Source organism: Balaenoptera physalus, assembly GCF_965194825.1.
Source record: "Balaenoptera physalus genome assembly, chromosome: 10".
In the NCBI taxonomy this organism is placed as follows: Eukaryota; Metazoa; Chordata; class Mammalia; order Artiodactyla; family Balaenopteridae; genus Balaenoptera; species Balaenoptera physalus.
Genome location: NC_138889.1, coordinates 78982891 through 79003341, shown reverse-complemented (window position 1 = coordinate 79003341; position 20451 = coordinate 78982891). Strand labels below are relative to the sequence as shown.

Sequence of the window (20451 nt, the reverse complement as noted above, 5' to 3'; positions counted from 1 at the left end):
CTATAAAATACAAAATGTAAGAAGGAATAGAGGATTTGAAGAGACCAATAATAATTACAGAAATTGAAATGGTGGGTCAAAAACCTTTCCTCATGTATACATACAGACACACCACAAATGGTTCTACAGGTGAGCTTTACCAACTTCCAACTCTTATCAAAGTTGTTCCTAAGCTTTTACCTGCCATAACTATATCTGCACATAATACTCACCACAAAAGGAGGTGGTTGCCAGTCTACTCCTCTCTAGAGGAGGGGCCCATTTGCTCCATATCCCATGACATGCTGGGTAGGTGACGCCCTATGATGGGAGAAGATATCCATCACCATTTAGGATGCAGGATCGTTGGAAAATAAGTACATTCACTTCTCTGATGCTAATGCTGTTTCCTTAGAATGGGCGCAAGGTCTTAGGAAAAGCTGCCACTCATGGACCTTTCTTTGCTCATTTCATGAAATTCCATTTTAAAAACTTTCAGCCCAGACCAGGTAAGACATGGCCTTTTTTTTAGTCACCTGTTCAAATTCATCCAGCCCTTCAAGACTTCCTACTACCTCAAGTTTCTTCTGATTAAGGCCAAAGAAAAGATCCTCTATTACTCAGTTCATCTGCAATTCTGAACAGTTTGAGTAATTTGAGAGACATTTTTGTGAGGCATTAAACTCAGTTATCCCTAAGTATAAGGAATCCCTACAGAGGAAGGTGACGCTTAGCTCCTTGAAGGTCATACTTCCTGAAATTAGTGTCTAGAACTTAAAACCTTTAAAATATTCTTTTTCTGTTATCTTGATCCTATCATTTCTTCTTTCTTTATGGAGAGACAGGAAATTGTTTTCAGTGCCTTAACACTTTATCTGGCTTGTCTACTCCCACCATACTTCATGGAAAGAGAAGGGGCAACAGGTATGCCATTCTCAAGTTTTTAAATGATGTTCTTTCAAAGGCTACAGGCTGATGGAGCAAAAGTCAATCATTAGAGTTAGATGCCAAAAGTATACATTCAATGAAATGTTTTAGCGAAAACTCAGATCGTGATTTAAAGCCAACAGGGACTTGTTATAAAACTCTCCAAAGGTATTAATTCAAGGTTATCACCAGCAGAGGATGGACTCAAAATTTTTATCACAGCACATTAACAAAAGTGCCTGTTGTTTTTTTTTTAAGTCAAATAGTCACTAGACATTTCTTTAACACCACTAAATTCTAGAGAAGTGGGGGTAAGCAGTCACAGTTGTAGTTTGTCATCATTTAAAGACATCTGATTTCTAATTTTCCAATTTTTTTTAGCACTCTGTAGACACAACCTAATAAAAGATATTTATTTGTAGATCAAAACAAAGATAATCTTCTGATTCTTACTAGCATGCCACCCTTAAAGTGATGTCATCCTGTAGTTGCATACCTCAACAAGTCCCTGCAGTATCCTAACAAAGATGACACACCCATAATGCACTCTGGCTGCTGATGGGATTAGCATGTTCAGGGTAGAGGTAAGAAGTATGGCAGCTCCAAAAACCCTGAAAAATAAAAGGGGTTAATAGATCTATGTTTCTCAGATCAAGTTAATTGCAAGCAATTTTAAGGTAGACTGTTTTTTTCTAAAAGAATAAGAATGTTCTGAACTTGATTGGCTAGCCATTGCAAATAGATACTTGGACTACCTTGAATTGCTATATCATTTGAAGCACAAGAAATAAAAGAAGGACCCAATAAATCTGGTTATACTTAATTTTATTCACAGATCTAATTACAAACTGCAAATAGATAATTAATCATTGTATATGTTTTTGGTCTATATATCGGTCTACAATGTAAGGTGCTTAAGGGCAAGAGCTTGTTTTTCAGATACACTTTTGTATCTCTAATGCATAGCACAGTGCCTGATACATAGTAGATACTCACTGAAGAGTTGTTGAAGAAATAATAAATGCCTAAATGGAATTGTACCTCATGTGATACCATGAAGTATGGTAAATATGATTCCATTCATAAAATTTTATGAAACAAATCTCATGATCAGCTCCCTCAGGACATGTTTATAATAGAAATCATGATCACTTAATATATCTATCTCAGGTTTGTATGTCTTTTTGTGTAGATGGGTAGGTGGTGGGATTCTGTCTGAGGCACACCTGTCCTTGCATACATAAAAACAACAGTTCAAAATTGCTAACACTTTTATCCATCTGCAAGTAAAAATTCCATTCAATCATCAACCGAAAAATCTTCCATAATGCTAATACTAAGCAAGAAAAACATCTCCTTAACTGGGTAAATTTAGAAATATTTTCTGGCAAAGAAATTTGGGGACACATTATATCTAATGAGCTAAGCTGTGTGTTCTGTGCAAGTTTTTTCAAGTCAAACTTTGAGCCTTGGATTCAGTCAAGATTGGTTGCCTCATAGAAGCTCTCATTTTTCCAAGGGCACATTTAAATGTAACTGTTAAAGACGTGAGTTTCTGAAAGGGGCCTTGATCATTATTAATCTGCTCCTGAAATTTGAGAAATGGCTTTATGAAGGGCTGAAGTGGATCAGCTCTTTTTCTATGAATCATAGACTGAGCCAAATACATTTATTTACTTGATGTAGCCTAATATCCACCTGTCCTCAATGGCTTCTCTTCAGAAGTAACTAGTCACTCAGGAGGTGAATATTCTGTTCCATTCTTCCTCTGTGCTGTTGCTGAATAGGTATCTTTGAGTTTGAGTCAAAGAATAACTTATTTCCTAAACGTTTAGCACAAAATAGAAACTTTCTATTCCTAGAAATGATTATTCCCATTAAAATGCCACACATGCAGTGATATTAAACTTCTGCCAAATATTTATTTTTCAGAAAATAAATGCAAAAATCCCATAACCTATCTTTATAAAATAAAAATCCAAAATTGTTATTTAAATTGACTTAAAATGTATTTTCATGCTTGATTACTTTCAAGTTGAAGGAATTTTCACCTCTTTTAAGACTGAAATCCACATGTTCTTGTGTGCAAATCCCAGAACACTTTGGAGGTTTCCTTTAGGGCTGAGAGGAACTAGATAGAAGGAAATATATGTGGCAAGTTTCCTGAACCTAGTGGTAAATGGTACCTGATCTCAAAGCCCAATGAGGAAAACATATTTTTCCCCTATTCTGGGAGTTTGAATGTTGAACATGTGCAACAGAGAGGATGAAGGCAGAAAGTGCAAATGACACAGGAGTTTTGGGCATATGGGTAGGCTGTCTTGATACTGAAAAACTAGTGTTGAGAGCATCTTTCTGTAGCTCCATCCCACTTTGCTTATTATGCTTGATAATAATGAGACTGGGGCTGCTTAAGACATCAAGGATAAAGAGAACCAGAGCTACATTGTGCTAAAGGATTTTCAAAAGTGTCTATATGAGTTATGCATCCACCCCATTCAGCCCTTTGGAAGAATTCCTTCAAACTGTCATCTATGAACCAGCTGCATTAGAATTCCCTGGAACGCTATTAAAAATGCAGATTTCTCACTCCAGACTTTCCAAACCAGAATGTGCTAGGAGTGAAGCCTGGAAAGCTGTTCTAATAAGTAGTCCAGGTGATAATTTTGCATGCTAAGTTTTAAAAAAAATAAAAACAACAACAAAAAACCACTGTACTTTTTAAAATCCAGGTTTATCTAACATGTGTCTTCTTTTCTAATACTGTACTTATTTTGAAAGAATGATGCATGGTGTTTATTTTCTATGAATATAGCTTTTAATCATCAACTTCTTTCTCCCTATTTGAAAGAGTTTAAAATACTGCTATCTCTAGATAAACTAGAGAGAGATGAATTTTATCCATTCTTTAGCTCAAGGTTTCTCAACCTCCACACTATTGATATTTTAGGATGGTTAATTCTTTGTCGTGGGATGTAGTCCTGTGCATTGTATCATATTAACAGCACCCCTGACCTTTATGCACTATATGCCAGTAGCACATGCCTCCAAGTTATGACAACCAAAAATGTCTCCAGCAATTGCAAAATATCCCTTGGGGGACAAACTCACCTGCTAGTAGAGCTGAATCAATTATGAACTATTTGTTACTCAACTCACACTATAGTCAGAGCTAAATTTAATAAGTGCTTATTTAACTTGCTAGACACGATGCTAACACTTCACATGCCATAAAACCCACAACCATCTAACAACCTAATGACATGGGCATTATTAATACACCCATCTTATAGATGAAGAAACTAAACCTGAGATAAGTGAAATCACTTGCCCAAGTTGTTAACCAGCTCTAGGTAGAGGAGCCTTGCTTCAAATCTAGTCTGTCTGATTTCAAAGTCAGTGGGTTTTGCCACTGGGATTTATACCTAATTATGCACATAATATGTAGTTAGTAATGTGTTTCAGTATTCTAACCGTAAATTTAAATAATCATCTTCACAAAGCTACTTGAAATCACACTATTATTCCTGAGATAAAATGTCAATACATCACTTTAGATGTTTATTTTCCACTCTTACCCTGAATATAGTGTTTGCAATTATATAATCTGTGACATTTTTAAATGCTTCCTACTTTTAACTTTCTTAATCTGTTTAACCATCCATTTTTATTATTAGTGACCATTGCATCATAAAAATGGATTGACTTTTTTTCTAACTATTTAAGAATACAATCCATCAAACTTTTCAGAACCTAGTGTTCTTTTCTAATTTCATGAAAATGATATCCAAATCAACAGCCAAGTAATTAAAATTATGGTTATCAAAATTCTCAGCCAATATGGGAAGACTTTACACTTTTTCTTGATGTACTACATACAGCCAAAACTGAAGCAGACACTTCATTCAACACTCATTTTTGCATTCACACTCCAAACCTCTGTGAGACTATATTTAAGGTACTGTGTTGAGGAGAAGGGAGCTACAATTTACAGAGCATTTACTATACTTTCTCCACCTACATTAATTCACTTAATCCTCACAACAACTCTCTGAGTTACACTTTCTTTTCATTTTAAAAATCAGAGAGTAGAGATGGACTGTGCAAGAAAAAAGCAAGCAATAGAGCTGATACTTGAATCCAGAACTGTCAGATACGGAAATCTGTAAATCTGCGCTCTTTCATCTACATGATGCAACTAGGCAGCTAGAAAAAGGCAAGGATGTCCTTGGTGTAGTAGAAGAGAAAAAGAAAGACAAGTAGCCAAGCGACAACATATGCCAAAAGTCAAAACAAGAGTACAAATGGAAAGCAAAGGAGAGAAAAGTCCATTCCAGCTGGGGTGACCAGGAAACAAGTCCATCAGGAGGAAACTTTAAAGTTGGGCTTTGGAAGATTAATCTAAAAAAGAATGAAGAAATTCCAAAGAGGAAATGGATCAGCAAAGTTTTGAAACATAGAAGAGATTACATTACATACCAAAAACTAGGGCAGTATTGAAAATGGCTGGACACAGTAGTACACGTGAGTAGAAGTAAGAACATCAGGAGTGAGATGATGAACAGGGAAGTTGTGAAGAGGGTTTGAGGAAATGTAGATAGGATAAGGAAGGCAAGAGAAGAGACCATAAGTCCATGACATCTTGGAGATGATGGAGTTTAGGGTGATCATAGAGGGAAATCAATTATGCCCCTAAAGTTAAGTAAATATGAAGCTTACTGAAATTGAGAAGAGAGGAAACTATGAAGTCAGGGAGACAGAAGGTGACCAGCATGCATGTAGGTTCAAGTAAGATGGAGGCTTGCAGGGGAGTAAAGGGGCCAAGGTCAGTAAAGTTGGTAGAGAAAAAAAAGATGACATAAATATTGTACAGAAATTTTTGTAAAACTTTAGCTTTATTGCTTAATAACTATGTGACTGGAAAGTTACTTAATCTCTCTAGGCTTCTGATTCCTTGTCTATAAAAAGGGCAGTGCTGTGTAATGGTCTAGAGCATGGTTACTAGGCCAGACATCTGGGATTCAAAGTCCATTTCTGTTACTTATTAGTTGAGTGATCTTGAACAGTTTATTTTACTATCTATGCTTCATTCCTCATCTACAAAACATGGATATTTACAGAACCTATGAGTTATTACAAATTAAGCACCCAGAAGAATGTCTGGCGTATCCTAAGCATTTAAGATTCAATGTTCAATGATTATAGTAATCTATTATATTTCATAGGATTGCTGTGAGGCTAAATGAAATAGTATACCTAAAAGGCTTAGTCTGGTGCCTGGCACATAAAAATACACCCATAAATGTGAGTCAGTCAAGTAGAAATAATCATAGCCAATAGTGTTATGCTAGTGTGTGCCAGACACTATTCTAGATTCTCATTTTAAACTAACAAATATATTAGAGGGCCACCACTACTATTCTTATTTCACAGATAAAATAACCAAGTCCCAGTGAGTTAAATAAGTTGCTAAGGTCACATAGACATTAAGTGGGGAACTATGATTTATAATGACTCAGTCTGGTTGTAGATCCTAGTTATTTAACCACTAAGCTCTATTGTACTTTAATAGGGGCAGAACTAATACTAACACTAATATTGCCAGCAGCAACAGATAAAATAACAAAAACTCTGAAAGACCAAAACATTATTGAAAGGTGGATTGTCAAAGCAGTGGGGAGTGAGAGCAGAATTCTACTCTGTCCTTCCTATGGTTTGTTTGTTTATTTATTTAGTACAGTTGACTTACAACATTATATTAGTTTCAGGTGTACAACATAGTGATTCAATATTTTTATAGATTAAACTCCATACAAAGTTATTATAAAGTAATGCCTATAGTCTCTGTGCTGTACTTACATCCTTGTAACTTATTTAATTTATACCTAGTAGTTGGCTTTGAAGTAAGTAGTTAAATGGAGAGGCTCATTTCAGGAGGGTTGTCTTTTTATGAACAAAATCTAAGCTTCACAAAAGAAGTGGAAGAAATAGTAAAACTGAGTATGGAAAAGAAGTTCTAGGATATAACATAGTTCAGCACTACGATTTCCAGAGTTCCTCAGGTATGATCATCACCTTAGGAAGCTTGTTCAAACACGGAGTGCTGGGTGCCAGAGCTTCTGATTCCCTAGGTTTGCACGGTGCCTGAGAATCTGCATTTCTAACAAGTTCCCTGGTGATGCTGATGTCGCTTTTCGTGATATTAGAATCATTGATTTAGCAGTACTATGCTAGATATTCCCCCAGCTGTCACAAAAGAGACAGATCTGGGGCAAGGGACAGGCCCAGAGAGAACAGAGCTTGTCATAGCTGAAGTAAGAGCCTTACCTTTTATTATAGAGGGGAGCAGCATGGGTGGAATGGAAACACCTGCTGAAAAGGACAATGTCCTTTATAAAATACAAATCATAATTAGATCATTTGATCAAGACCCAAAGTGAAGTTCTTTGACGTGGTTTTGATTGTCTTCATTAACCAAATTGACCAAGCACCTGCCATATTTTTCTTGGGGACATATAAACAGCATGACATAACATTAGTTAAGAATACACATTCTATGGTTACACTGTATGAATTCAATTTCCAACTCTAATTTCTTATTACGTCTGACCTTGTGCAAGTTGTTGATACTCGAATTCTCTAAGCCTTACCTTCTCCATTTGTAAAATGGAGATAATATGTCTTCATAATTCAAGGAATTAGCATGAAGATTAAATGAATCAATTATGAAAGGAGACAGTATCTGGTTAACAGTAAGTAGTTTATAATATCAGCTATCATGACATAGAAATTCCCTAACATTCAAGAGAGTTTTCAGAGAAGTGTCATTCTCTGTCTTTTTCTTTCAGAATGTTTTTGCCCTAATTAATAATGCTATTTCTGTGACCATGGATTCAAAGTCGTTCTGTATTATCCTGAAATTCTAGAAGCTTAAAGTGCATGAATTCTAGCTCCCATTCTGAGGGCATATAGAATTGATTAAAATGTGTCAGCCTCTCAATCTGTGCCTCAATAGTCTATCTAAAATACCTGACAGGAAACAAAGAAGCAAAAATTGACAGCCTTCTTCAGATCAATTTTACTTGTCTTGGAATCCCCACAGACTTGCCCCCAATACCTACCCACCATACACACACGCATACCTTTCTTTTCCAGCTAATTGCCTCTCTCAGATATTCCTAAAGCACTATAGATCATTTTTATAAGACTTAACCCAAGACATCATGTGTTCCTCCATCCCCCACGTTATTTGTGTCTCTTGGCAGCACAGTCTAGGTCTTTCATTTCTTCAAACTCCTTGATGGTAGCAGAATACTTTGCATGTGGCATGCTCTTAAGAAATGATCACCAGTTTCTTTTTTATAAAGATTTTAAATCGAGGGAAATGAAATCTTCTCTTCCTGAGATATACGTAGGTGATAACAGGTCTTTTTTTCTTTGAGCTTTCTTTATCCCAATAGCCTTAAAATCAATTGACCATTTATTTGTTCTTGAGTTTTTAATGGGGACAAACTGCTGTTCTGGGTATCCTAATAATTCTAGGAAGCTGAGTTACACTCATAGAATAACTGTAGGATGGTAGCTATGGACTATAGAATTTAGAGTACTCCTGTGGATAAATCCTCACTTGAAATAGTTGCTGAGTTCAAGTACATGACCCAGTCTGGCCTCACCCTTAAGTCTTCCAGACAACACTGTGGAATCTCCTGAAACCAACTGCCATTTCACTTTCTGTTCAGCACAACATCCTCATTAGCTTTTGAAACCACTGTCTTTGAAGCTCTGCTTTCAAAATTAAACTAGGTGGTAATGCTTCAGAGGTGATATATTGTCCTCTTAAAGAATCTCTCCATTTATCAATATTTAACATAGTTGTGTATGTTGTATTATGCTTGATACTCATAATTTTTGTTTGGCTTGATGTTACAAAAACAAACAAATATAAGCATTGAATACATTTTTGATATCTCAACAGAAGGAAATAGATTACATACTAAGAAACATTTAGTATTCATGTGAGTTTTATTTTCCCTAGCACCAGTCTCTGACACGCAATTGCATTTCACGGCAATATTGCCCTGAAAATACTACCCAGCATTACCTGTTTTTCAAGTTTATCAAAAGACTTGTCTAAAAATCAAAACGATGCAAATAAATAAATATTTTAAATTATTCCACAGCTGTGCTGCTCTTTCCTATGGACCTAGCCCAGCACTAAGTAATGTAGTAATTTTTTAAAAGAGACTATAAAATAGATTTTTTTAAAGAACATACACACAAATCTATTCAATAGGAGAAATATATTTAGTAAAGAAGCACATCCTTTGAAATCAGACATACTGGGGTTCATATGCCAGATCTTCCTCTTACCAGGTAGTGATCTTTGGGAAAATAACTCTGCTATTCTGTGTTCAGTTCTCTCATCAGTAAAACAAGTATAATAATGTCTGCCTTATAGAGTTGCTATAAGGAAGAATGATGATATGTATAAAAAGTTTAGTGATACATATATTTATTATTCTATTTAAGTCTAATTGCATCTGCCTCCTGAAATGGAAAACTAAGGCAATTATGAAGACAATTTATATTTCATATCCTCTCTCTTCCCACCCCCAATACAAATGTACTGTTTAGGGAGAGGTAGAAATTTTATACCTGAATGATCTACTTCACATTGATTGAAAAGCTCTTCTGATATTCACTCACCCCTCTCCACTTCACATAATTAGAGTGTCTCTTCTGTGTTTCCATGCAATGGAGCTGGCTTTCTACTTTTCCCCATTTTAATCTAAAAGCTAGATTTCTGGACTCTTTTTAACCATGGATTAGGAGAAGGCTGTCCTCTACTCCATCATATAAATTAAACAGTCATGCTATTGCTTGACTTCAGAAGGCTCAAAGAGAAAATCTGTGTTGTTTTTCAGATTCATTTTTACAACCTTTTTGTCTTTTGAAATTCCATTGCGGATTTTTTTCAGGTGCATTTTTCAATGCCTCGCCATAGGTTAAATGTTAAACTTTAAAACATATCAAATAATAATGTAGTTTATCTGAGAATGTTTTAATGAATTGGTGATTATAGAATAGACATTTAAGACTCTATTCAATATAATTAACCAATTACACACTTGTAAAATTAATCCAATTTCTGATTTATAGCCTGGGTTTTCCATTTGTTTTGTTTCTTGCTTTATAATCCATTTCAGTTAAGAAACTCACATAAGGTCTGATCACTGCTTCTTCCAAATAAAGGTGAATAATGTGAAGAAAAATAAAGAAATATTATATTTTATACTAAAAAACTTTTTTAGAAATAAATTTCCCCAAATAAATATTTTTCCATTTTTAAATAAATTTTTGATTTTCTGGCTTGTAAATCTAGGTTATCTATAATATCAGGCAGTATTTATATCAGTATATATAATATCAGACAATATATTTATATCAGTGTATTTATATTTATGTCAGTACCATATATAAAAATAAACCATCAGTGAAAATTCTAGCAAATTACACTAATTTTTTAGCAATGAACGAAACTAATATATTGCTTTTGCTGAACAAATAGTCAAACTATCTAATTAGTAATTAGATAAATACTGCTGAACTTGAAGTTCCAAATAATAAGATGAATCTCAACTAAAATGGTATTTTATTCTGTTTAAAGCCCTTCTCCTTATAATTGACAGCTAACGTGCTACCTTAAATACCCACTCCTGGTGCGAACATAAGTAAGTAACTGGCTTGAGAAAGAAAAGCAAAGAAATGTGCAAACTAAATATGAAAAATCTTAACTTTTCTGTGCCTGAAGAACAGGATTAGAAACTGATGGGTGCTTTAAATGTCTCAAAGAACATCATTACAATTTCTGTGAAATGAAATAAGAGTCATTTGCTTATTAAGATTGATTTTCAAAACGATAAACCACTTGAAAGCTACTTAAAATTGTTGTTTTCCTCATGATTTCTCTTGCAGCCAATGACATACTGAGATGAATTCAATTTGCTTATTTTCAAGTTAAAACCTCATTTTACTTGTTTCTCTTCTGCTTGTTATACATACACACACACACACACAGACACACACACACACACACACACACTCCAGTGTTCTTAAAGTGATTATATGTAAGATAATATAATCATTTCACACTGTAAGACAAAAAAGGGAAAAGAAGTGTGTGTGTGTGTGTGTGTGTGTGTATGTGTGAGAGAGAGAGAGAGAGAGAGAGAGAGAGAGAGAGAGAGAGAGAGGAGATTCTATATTACCAAACAGATTGCCAGAATTGAGAGGCGTATAGTATCCCTGATATAGAAATGTTTGGAAAAACAAATGGCAGTTGCTGAAAACCGGCATCACGCCCTGCCTGATGATTAACATTCATTGTGACCCAGAGTGAGTTAGCTGTGAAATTCCCAGTCATCTTCTTTTCCTATGACCCATAGCCACAAACAACCTCACATATCAAGCCCACCCGACAAGGATTTGCCCGGAAGAGGTGACAGGAACACTGGTGACTTGTCATTTCTACAGATGATATCTATTTTTCCAGAATCAATCAATCAGTTTCCATTTGGGTAGGGGCTTGTCACTTAACAGGGATCTAGTGTTCCTCACCCCAGGTGTGGCACTAATCCTCTTCTAGAGGGTCTGCAGGAATAGACTGATTCAGGCTGTTTAATGGATTTAATCTAATCAAATCAGGACTCCGGTGCCTCCCTTTGTCACATCTGATGCCCCCATTCCCAAATTAAAAAAGGAATACACAAGCACAAGCCAGCCTTCTGGGTCCCTTGGTACCTCATTATGTTGTAAAAATGACTTCATCACTCATGACAGAGAAATTAGACAGCCCCAACAGTGGCATATGGCAGCGGGAGAATCATTCTACCAGCTGCCCACCTGACTCTCTCCTCCCTCAAAATCATGTCCCTCCCCCCAGAGGCTGCTTCTGCACTGCAGTAGTAGGCTGTGGCAGCCGCAGGGGAAGCCAGACCTAGTAAGGGTGGGAGGAGAGGAGAATGGAAGGAGAGAGAAGCGTGTGTCAGCAAACCACGTGCAAGCCCTTAGGGACCCCTCCTCCCAGATACATCTATTCATCTCCTGGAAAGGGTATTTTCTTTTGTCAGAAGAAAAGAAGGCCTCTTCTGCATTGCCCCAGATGCCTAACCTATAGAGCCCACAATGGGAAGATGGCTAGATGTTTGATAGGCAGCTAGATGAGTGAAATAGAGATAGTCACCTCTGGCCTTAAAAGACTGGAGGACTATAAACCAATTCCATCATAGCAGGATGGTGGTCTCTTGCAGCAGGCTTTATGCTCATAGTCTGAATTATTTTCTCACCAAAAGGAATTTGCAAATATTTCTCACTGGAAGTGTTAAGAAACCCCTGCTTGCAATCCATGTTACAATGGATAAGTAAGTGTAGAGGAGAAAAGATGATAGAAGAGAGAGAGAGAGAGAGAGAGGGAGAGAGGGAGAGAGGGAGAGGGAGAGAGTATTTGGTGATGAGACTTAACAATCTATTTACAATTCTTATTACAATACATAGAGCACATCTTCATTATTTTATTTCTGTGAAAGAAAAATGACAGAATAACACCAGTAAAATTATTTCTTTCTGGACTTAAAATATGAAGATGTGTTTAAAATATCTTTGTTCATCTTCCTAAAGATCATTCTCACATTTTCATAATCAGGCAAGCCAGATATTTACCTAAAGTATATCAAATTCCACTTACATAAATGCAAATGCACATTAGTAAACAGTTCTATAATCCATGTATTAAAATTTGTTCATTTTTAAGTATAAAGCTTCTCTTTTTTATATCAGTAGTACAAATTGAGCTGTATCAATCAAAATTGCAAGGAAGAACCTCTTCTTTCTTGTAGACAAAAGCTTTAAACTATCCCAGTCGCGCTCAAACCTCTGCAATCTTCTAGAAGCTCAAACTCCCAAAGGGCTGCGTCAGGAGAAAAAGTTCCAAATACCACGTTTTTTCCTCCAGAAAAATCACACTATTTGTCTAAGTCATTATCAAGTTTGGATTTTGCCTTTTGCAGGGAAAAGAACAGAATCGCTCATGTTATGGCCAAATCATTTGGGAGCCAGTACACACACAAAAATACAGTATGTTTCTCCTGCCACAAAAATCTAAGAATCCCTTGGGCCTGCTAAAGCCTTCTCTCTCTAATTCGTGGATTTCTGTCCTGGATTTGGGGCATGATAGATTGCAGGCACTCATTCAGAGGGCAGAGGGCTCAGCTTGCTACTGAAAGTGAACTTTGCGATAAAGCACATAATATGAGGCAGGGATGATAAATTTCAACGTAGAGAGAGCCTGTGGTCATGTATCACTGGACACCTGAGTTTTAGTCACAATCTCTTTGTGACTTTGAGCAAGTCACCGCCTCCCTGATTCTCTATTTCCCTTCCTGATGGATAAAGTGAGAGGATTGGATTAGATGAGCCCTGTCCAGTTCTAATAGGGGTTCTTTCTGTTATAGGGCGTTCACTATATGCTACAGATACATGTGATCTTCAATCTCTTATCTGAATAAAAAACTGTTTTCTCTTTAGCAAAAGTCAAGTTAGAAACCCAAGAAATACCTGAAAAGATAAAATGTTGCACTTGGAACTGAACCCTCTTTGATAAAGGATAGGGGTGGGGGAAATAACCTTTAATTTTCATCAGAGAAGCCTAACCTCAAACTTAAATGGATTTCTCTATGCACATTTATAATGCCTGGCCAGAGTTCAAAGATTGCATGCACTGAAATACTAGCACTGTCTACACTCTTGGCTATAAGTAATTTTTTAAGACAGCCCTTTACAAGCCTTCAAATGAGATTTATGACATTTTCAGTGAACAATAATTTTAATTGTGAATAGTGTGTATGGGAAAATAATTTTAAAGGCAGAAATCTGACATGTGAAAAGAGGTATTTTTATCACAATAGAAATAATCTTTTTGCATTACTAATACAGCAAACTTAAACACAAGTGATATTGAGTGATCATAAGAGGTTTTTTCTTTCAATTTTTTCTGAATTAAGATGTTATTAAAAATAAATGATAACAGCCAACAATTATTGAGTGCCAGGCATATCTAAGAACGTTACACATATTCTCTTATTTAGCTGTCATGATACTCATATTAGGTAGATAGTTCGATTAGCTCCCTTTTACAGAAATGCAAACTGAGGCTCAGATATGTTAAATAATGTTTTATGTCATTCAGTTATTAAGTAATACATCCAGGAGTCTGAACCCATGCCATTTGGCTTTAGATCCTGTATCTTAACCACTATGTAATATTGCCTTTTTTAAAAGGTGCAAAACACTTTGTTGCGATGTTTATTTCATTTATTCCACAAGTATCTATCATGGGTCCGGGTCTCTTTGAGGTGCTAGGGATAGAGCAGTGTAAATAACAAGGACAAAACTGCTTGCACTCATGGAGCTTACATTTTATTGTAGGAAGGCAGTTATTTCTTAGTTACAGATGAGAAAGAAAAATAGTGGTATGATAGCTGGTAATAGTGCTACATAAAAAATTAAAGCAGAGTTGGGAAATCAGGAGGACAGGAGCATAATAGGGAAATTTTTAAATAGGGCTTAAATAATATTGCCACCTAGACAGAGGCAGGAATAGTCTTTGTGAATACAATATCATCCATTAAAAATATAGTGTTGACCAAACTTCCTTTGGTAAATCTGAACTTCTTTGGTTATGCCTTTGTAAAAATTTTATTATTTCTCCCACTAAATACTTGACCAGGTTCCTCATCACTCTCTAAATGCAAGATAAAGATAGTTTTTTAGCAATTTCACATTCATAAATTTTTGAGTTACTGTAAGCCCTATGCTCTTTATTGTTTAAAGACAAAATTAATTTGCCTCCAATACCTTCTTATCACTGTATTAAATATGTTCTCATCTTAAATATTACAGATTTTGTGAGGAATCTTCCTTTGATTCCCCACTCTAAAGCCCTCCATGGATTTGACTAAATTCTCCAGCCCAGGATGTGCAATAGCCCTTTAAGGAAAGGCAAAAGAAAAAAATGATGCAAGAGGTCTCCCTGAGACCCAGTTTCCTTTTGCCACTACTCCCCCACCTTCTCTTCTCATTGAGCAGGAAAGCAAGAATACTTAGAATCGGACAAGAAAAAGGACCAAGAATCTGTATTCTGACAAAGAGTAGGGCTGCTTTTGCTTAATCCATGAAATGGAGAAGCCAAATCATCGTCATTTGTTTTTCATTGAGAAATCTGCCAGGAGGTGTAACCAGAAGCCCTTCTCTCTAGAGGAACTGTCTCCACACACTTCAGTTCCTCTACTCTAGTTCCACCCACAATGCTGATGGCAAACACTTTCCAAAATGAGCTTCTTTTACACCTAGAGGGAAAGGACTCTGTCCCCAGTATCCCACCCAAGGGAAATCTTGTTCTATTATTAAATGATCTATAGGGAAGGGAGAATGGGTATACAATGCCTGTAGGTGGAAAACTGGTCTTGCTGTGTTGTTTTTACTGTTTTTGAAAAAGGAAATATACATCTTTCAAGCAAATTCTAAAAATCTCTAAAATTTTGTGTTAAAAAAGTCTTCTAAGATAAAATTCTATGTAGCATGTATAGGACTAATTGGACATTCACCAACTTGTCAATAAAGGTGTCTCTGGGTGATTAAGTTATTTATGATTTTTTATTATCCTTTCTTTTTAATATATTTTTCTTATTTGATATGTAATACTTTTATAATCAGAAAAGGGAATGATACATTTTTAAACCTGTTTTCACAGGAGGCTGTATATTTCTCACTGTAGGTTTTGTAATATTATTTTCAAAATAAAGCAAGTATGTAAAAGTCTTAAAATATGATAAGGAAATGAATCTATACTCTTCTATCTGTTCACAAGATTTTACAATAAATTTTGACTTTATTTTCTCAGCCTTGGAGAATACAAAGCATTGTGTATGAAAATATTGTTTCTCTCCCCTAAATATCTACTTAAAGGTAAGGTGGTTTTGGATTTAAATAATAATTCTAAAATTCAGAAAATTTTTCCCTTGAGGAAAATCTACCAAACAAATTAGAACCTGAGTCAACATCAGTCTTTTCTTTACTAAACATGACACAAATGCTAGCAATGAGCTTGAATTTTTTTTTTTTTTTTAACTAAGAAAACCTGTTTACTGACCTCCCAGTGTTAGAAAGAGGGAACGCTGGAGCATCTCTAGTGTTTTTTCCTGGCAGGAAAATGTTAGCATTTTAACATTTGGCAAGCTGAAGGTTTTGACTCTGAAAAAAAACTTAAAGGCACAGCCATTGTATTTTTATTTCACATTTTATTGAGTTTCCTTTTTTCTTTTTTGGTGACTTGTTGGATGTTTTCCCACTGAAGTGAAGATATTTTACATATGTATGCTTGGAGTATCTTTCTGGGAAGTTTGTTTTGCTTTAGAAAATATTTTTAGGAAAAAAAAAGATTCAAGACACTGCATTTTGGATATAAAAGTCAAAACTCTAACGTGTTCATTACCAGTAATATTTAAGGGAATATTCCTTTACATTTTTCTGCCTTATATCAATTTTTAAAATTTATCCCATCCATAAAATTGGGTTCTCTACAGTTAATAATTTTCAGTTTAAACTGATACATTTTTTAAAAGAATATTTTTTCTCCTGTTGGGTCTGAGTCTTAACCATCATCATGTCAAGGTAAAGATGATATTCAAAAGGCACTATTCCTAATCTATTGCACTCTCCTCTTGACATTTTGAAGGCCAGTCCAAAAATCCTCACCCTAGGGGCATTAAGCCTAAAATAAATTTCCAAGAATCTCTCCCTAGGCCTTGGAGATGACTGAGAAATCTTGCACAGGAAAACACCTCTGGTGAATGGCTTGTAGGTGACAAAAGCCAGGGAAGGGGTCTTGGAGATTTCACTGAGGGATAGGGAGAGACCAGTTTAGGAAAGCAGAGAGGAGATCAAGACTAGAGAGGTGCCCAGTTCTAATTACTTCCCAGGAAAACTTGACCTTTTGCGGGGAGGGAGAGGGGTGAAGTCATAGGTACAGGGTCTGAAAGAAGGCCCAAAGTCTTTATTTGGGGTCTCTATGTAGCAATATCTGAAAAGGCTTAGTGCATCTGTTCTTTCTCAGCTTAACACTCAGATTCAAGAAGCATTTAGTTTTATTTATCAAAATACACACAATGAAGCAAATGAAGCTGTCTCTCACAGTCGGCGTGCCAGGCTGCGCTCCTTGACACCCCCATCCCATCAGTCCTTTCGCCTCGTATTTCGGGGTGCCTCTGCAGGTGGCGCTGGGGGCACTGCTGAGGGCTGGCGCTAGGACCTCGGCTGCAGCCACCACCGCGGCCAGGCTGGAGGCCTCTGGGAGCAGCTGAGCGCCTTCCCCACCCCCGCGCCTACTCAGCAGAGCTCATTAACAGGTGGAGTCGCACCCGGGGCGCCTGAAAGCCCGCCTGGCTCCATAGAAACAAATCCTGCAGACCCAGAGCACCATCTGGGCGGGCTTTATTTTTGCGCCCTACGGGGCGGTCAGCATCACACGGAGCAGGGGCACCCGAAGGACGTGCACACCAGAGCGCAGTGACGCCCCCCATCCCTTTGTGCCCTCGGCGGCGCCGTCTCTGCTCCCCCGCTCCCTGCCTGGCCTCAGCTCCTACCAGGCACAGAGGCACGTCGACCATCTCTCGAGAAGCAGGTTACGCCAGGGCAGGGAGGCGGCGGCGACAACGTGCGCCCGCCCTGGAAAACCCAAATCGTTCGGGGCGCCTTTTTCTGGAAGGAGGCACAGTGTTCCAGCCCCGCGAGTGGGTTCCAGGGTACTAGGAGACCTCGCCCAGGAGTTCCCCAACCCCGCGGGGCCGTCGCCCCTGCCCGCGGCCTCCGCTGCCCCTCGGAGGGTACAAGTCCCACCTCCCCGAGCCCCCGCCGGGCCCGAAGCTTTACCTGTTGGCGGCCAGCCGAGAAGCGATGTAGCCGCCCGGAATCTGGGTGATGATGTAGCCCCAAAAGAAAGAACCGTGGATCATCCCCACGGTTTCCGGGTCCCAGTTGAATTTGGCTTTCTGTGGGAGTAGGAAAACAAAACAAAACAAAAAACAGGTGGAGGGAGAGAGTAGGGTCAGTGCTTGGGCTGAAAATTCATGTTCAGTAATTCTCGGTCGAACAGCCCTCACCGCCCGGGGTACTGCCAGCATTCGGAGCATGGGGGTGGCTTAATTTTCGTTTCCTAACAAAATTGAATCTGTATCTTCTTACAGAGAAGAAATGCCTCTTTTAACTGAAAAACCGTGCTCGTTTGAAATGGATTGTGATTAATAGCGAAGTTGGGCGCCCTGGCTTTGCTCCCCGACAGCTGCCAGGAAGGTCGGATCACCTCCGTGAGCGAGGAGTCATCAGGGCTTGAGTTTGGGAAATGAAGACTCCCCACGAAGGGATTCTGTTCGCTGGCTGGGGAAAGAGACACCTGACGCGGGTCCACTTAGCCGCCACCGACCACGCAGTAGTGGAATCGCTTGGAGAATGGAACCCAGCTGGAGAAATTCTGGGGAAGGGGGGTGGGGCGCTTGGGATGGAAGGTGCTGAAGTCGGAGGACCTAGTAGGAAGGATGGTCCCAGCACAATGGGGATGGGCATAGGCCAGAAAGATTTGGAAAAGCCCGGGGAAACTGGGGGACTCAGTGGAGAGGAAGGGGCTGCTCAGAGGTGGTCAGAAGAGCGGGAGAGGGTGTGTCTGAAGGTCGGGGCCTAACTCCGCCCTCACCAGCCTGGTCCGCTGCACAAGGTGAACCTTACAGTAAACTGGGGAGAACTCTCTGCGCAGGAAAGATAAAAGAGCCCTTATCCGGCCTGGGGAAGTGGGGACCCTTATTTTTCCCCCCTTTGAATAAAATTTTGAAACCAAACGCACTTTGCAGTGTTTCCCGGAATACCCAGGGCCCATCAGCGCTCACAGCTTCCCATTCAGAGCCCGTCGCAAATTTATCAACCCAACCCCCAACCCTTGCTCTGCTTGGCTTACGTTAGCTCAGATTTCTAAACAGGAAGTCAGGACCCACGGGTTTCTGTGACCTTGACGTTGACCCTCCTCTCCCTAAGCGTCACCCAACGCACTTCCTAAGATTACGGGACTGGCTTCCCCGTGACCCCGAGGCTGTCCTGCGCCGCTTCGGCTGCTCTCCGACCGTCAGGTGGGACGCTCCTGAAGACCCCTCGGCTAAAACTGCCGATAGGTGTGCACAGTTGTTTGATTTGTTTTTCGGTTTCGTTTCATTTTGGTTAAGGAGAATGTTGGCGAGAATTGGAAGCCGGGGGAAATTAGAGCTAATCTGCTGCTCTATTCTTCCGAGTAAAAGAAAATAGTTCGATTTAGTTTTAGCGGACAGTATTAAGGACCAATTCCTTGTATAAAGTAACTCTCCTCAAAAACCTAGTGAGCTAGATGCTTTATTTTACACTTTGCAGGGGAGAAAAGGAAGGCCCAGAGAACAGAAGCGACTTGCCCCAGCGTGAAAAGGGCTTGATTATTATACTGTCGCGTCCCAATCTAGAAGGGCAGTGCTCGAGGGGCCGGACAAGCCTTCCTCATTCAATGGGGATAGTGGGGCTTAAACAGGTGAAGTGGCTTTGCGAAACCACAGGGCCAGCTGTTGCCCACCTCCTTGATGACCTTGCCCCCGCGGTGGATGGTGCTGTTGTTGACCATGTCCACGATGGCCACGCCCAGGTTGCAGCGGATGCCGAAGGAGATGCAGAAGCCCAGGCCGCTCATGATGGCGATGATGTAGCGACGGGGCAGCCCGAAGCACCTGCAGTCGCACAGCGGCGCCTTCTTCTCAGGCACCTCGAGGGGCTTCCCATCCTCCGTCAGCTCGATGGTCTCCCCGGTCTCCTGCTTCTTCTCCAGCACCCTGCGCGGCACACCGTGGGGAGGCAAGGACGCCGCGGGTTAGGCACCCTCGACGCCGGCCCATTACCAGTTCCCAGGACCGGTCAGGACTCGGGGGATGGGCCCTGACCTGCTTCCCCTCCCTCAGGGGTTAGGGTGCTGGGGCGCCACCAGGCTTCAGGACCTCCCGGGCTCTCCAGCCTTCTTCCAGTCTCCCTCCCCGCGGCAACATCTCTTCAACTTTAATATCTTCTGTCCTAGGGCAACCAGTGCCCATTCCCTCGGGATCCACCCCACAGCGCCTTGATTCACATACACCGCCTGAGCCTAACTTTCTTGCGGGGTCTGCAGTTTGTAAGGGTGACCCGAAAGGCGCCTTCTCAGCGCCTGTGTAGACACCTCCCGTGCGCAGTGCTCTGCCCAGGCAACAGCCTCTTTCATCCAGCCACCCAGCCTCCCGAGGGCTGCTCCGTGGTGGGCGGGCCCAGGCACAGTCCTGCACCCACGCTACCCCTTCCTTCCCAGCCAAGTTGAAGCTTTCCGGGTTGAGGACACCGGGATCCCCTCCCCCGCTCCCCGCCAGCTAAGCCCGGGAGCCCCCTGGCACCAAGGCCTGTCCC

The 20451-nt window shown here is 39.5% G+C and overlaps 1 protein-coding gene and 1 long non-coding RNA gene across 2 annotated transcripts in view; one reads left to right on the top strand and one right to left on the bottom strand.

Moving 5' to 3' along the window:
• SLC17A6 (solute carrier family 17 member 6) overlaps window positions 1–20451 on the bottom strand; it is a 54130-nt gene that overhangs the window by 31475 nt on the left and 2204 nt on the right. Inside the window, exons 2-5 of the mRNA XM_082476631.1 lie at window positions 19601–19853; window positions 17890–18008; window positions 1403–1517; window positions 213–300 (exon numbers count right to left, since the gene is read on the bottom strand). Of these exons, the coding sequence (XP_082332757.1) occupies window positions 213–300; window positions 1403–1517; window positions 17890–18008; window positions 19601–19853 (575 nt within the window). The remainder of the gene's footprint in view (window positions 1–212; window positions 301–1402; window positions 1518–17889; window positions 18009–19600; window positions 19854–20451) is intronic.
• LOC309667822 lies at window positions 10988–18848 on the top strand. The gene is made up of 2 exons (XR_014267986.1): window positions 10988–17750; window positions 18204–18848. It is a non-coding gene; the product is annotated as an uncharacterized lncRNA (long non-coding RNA).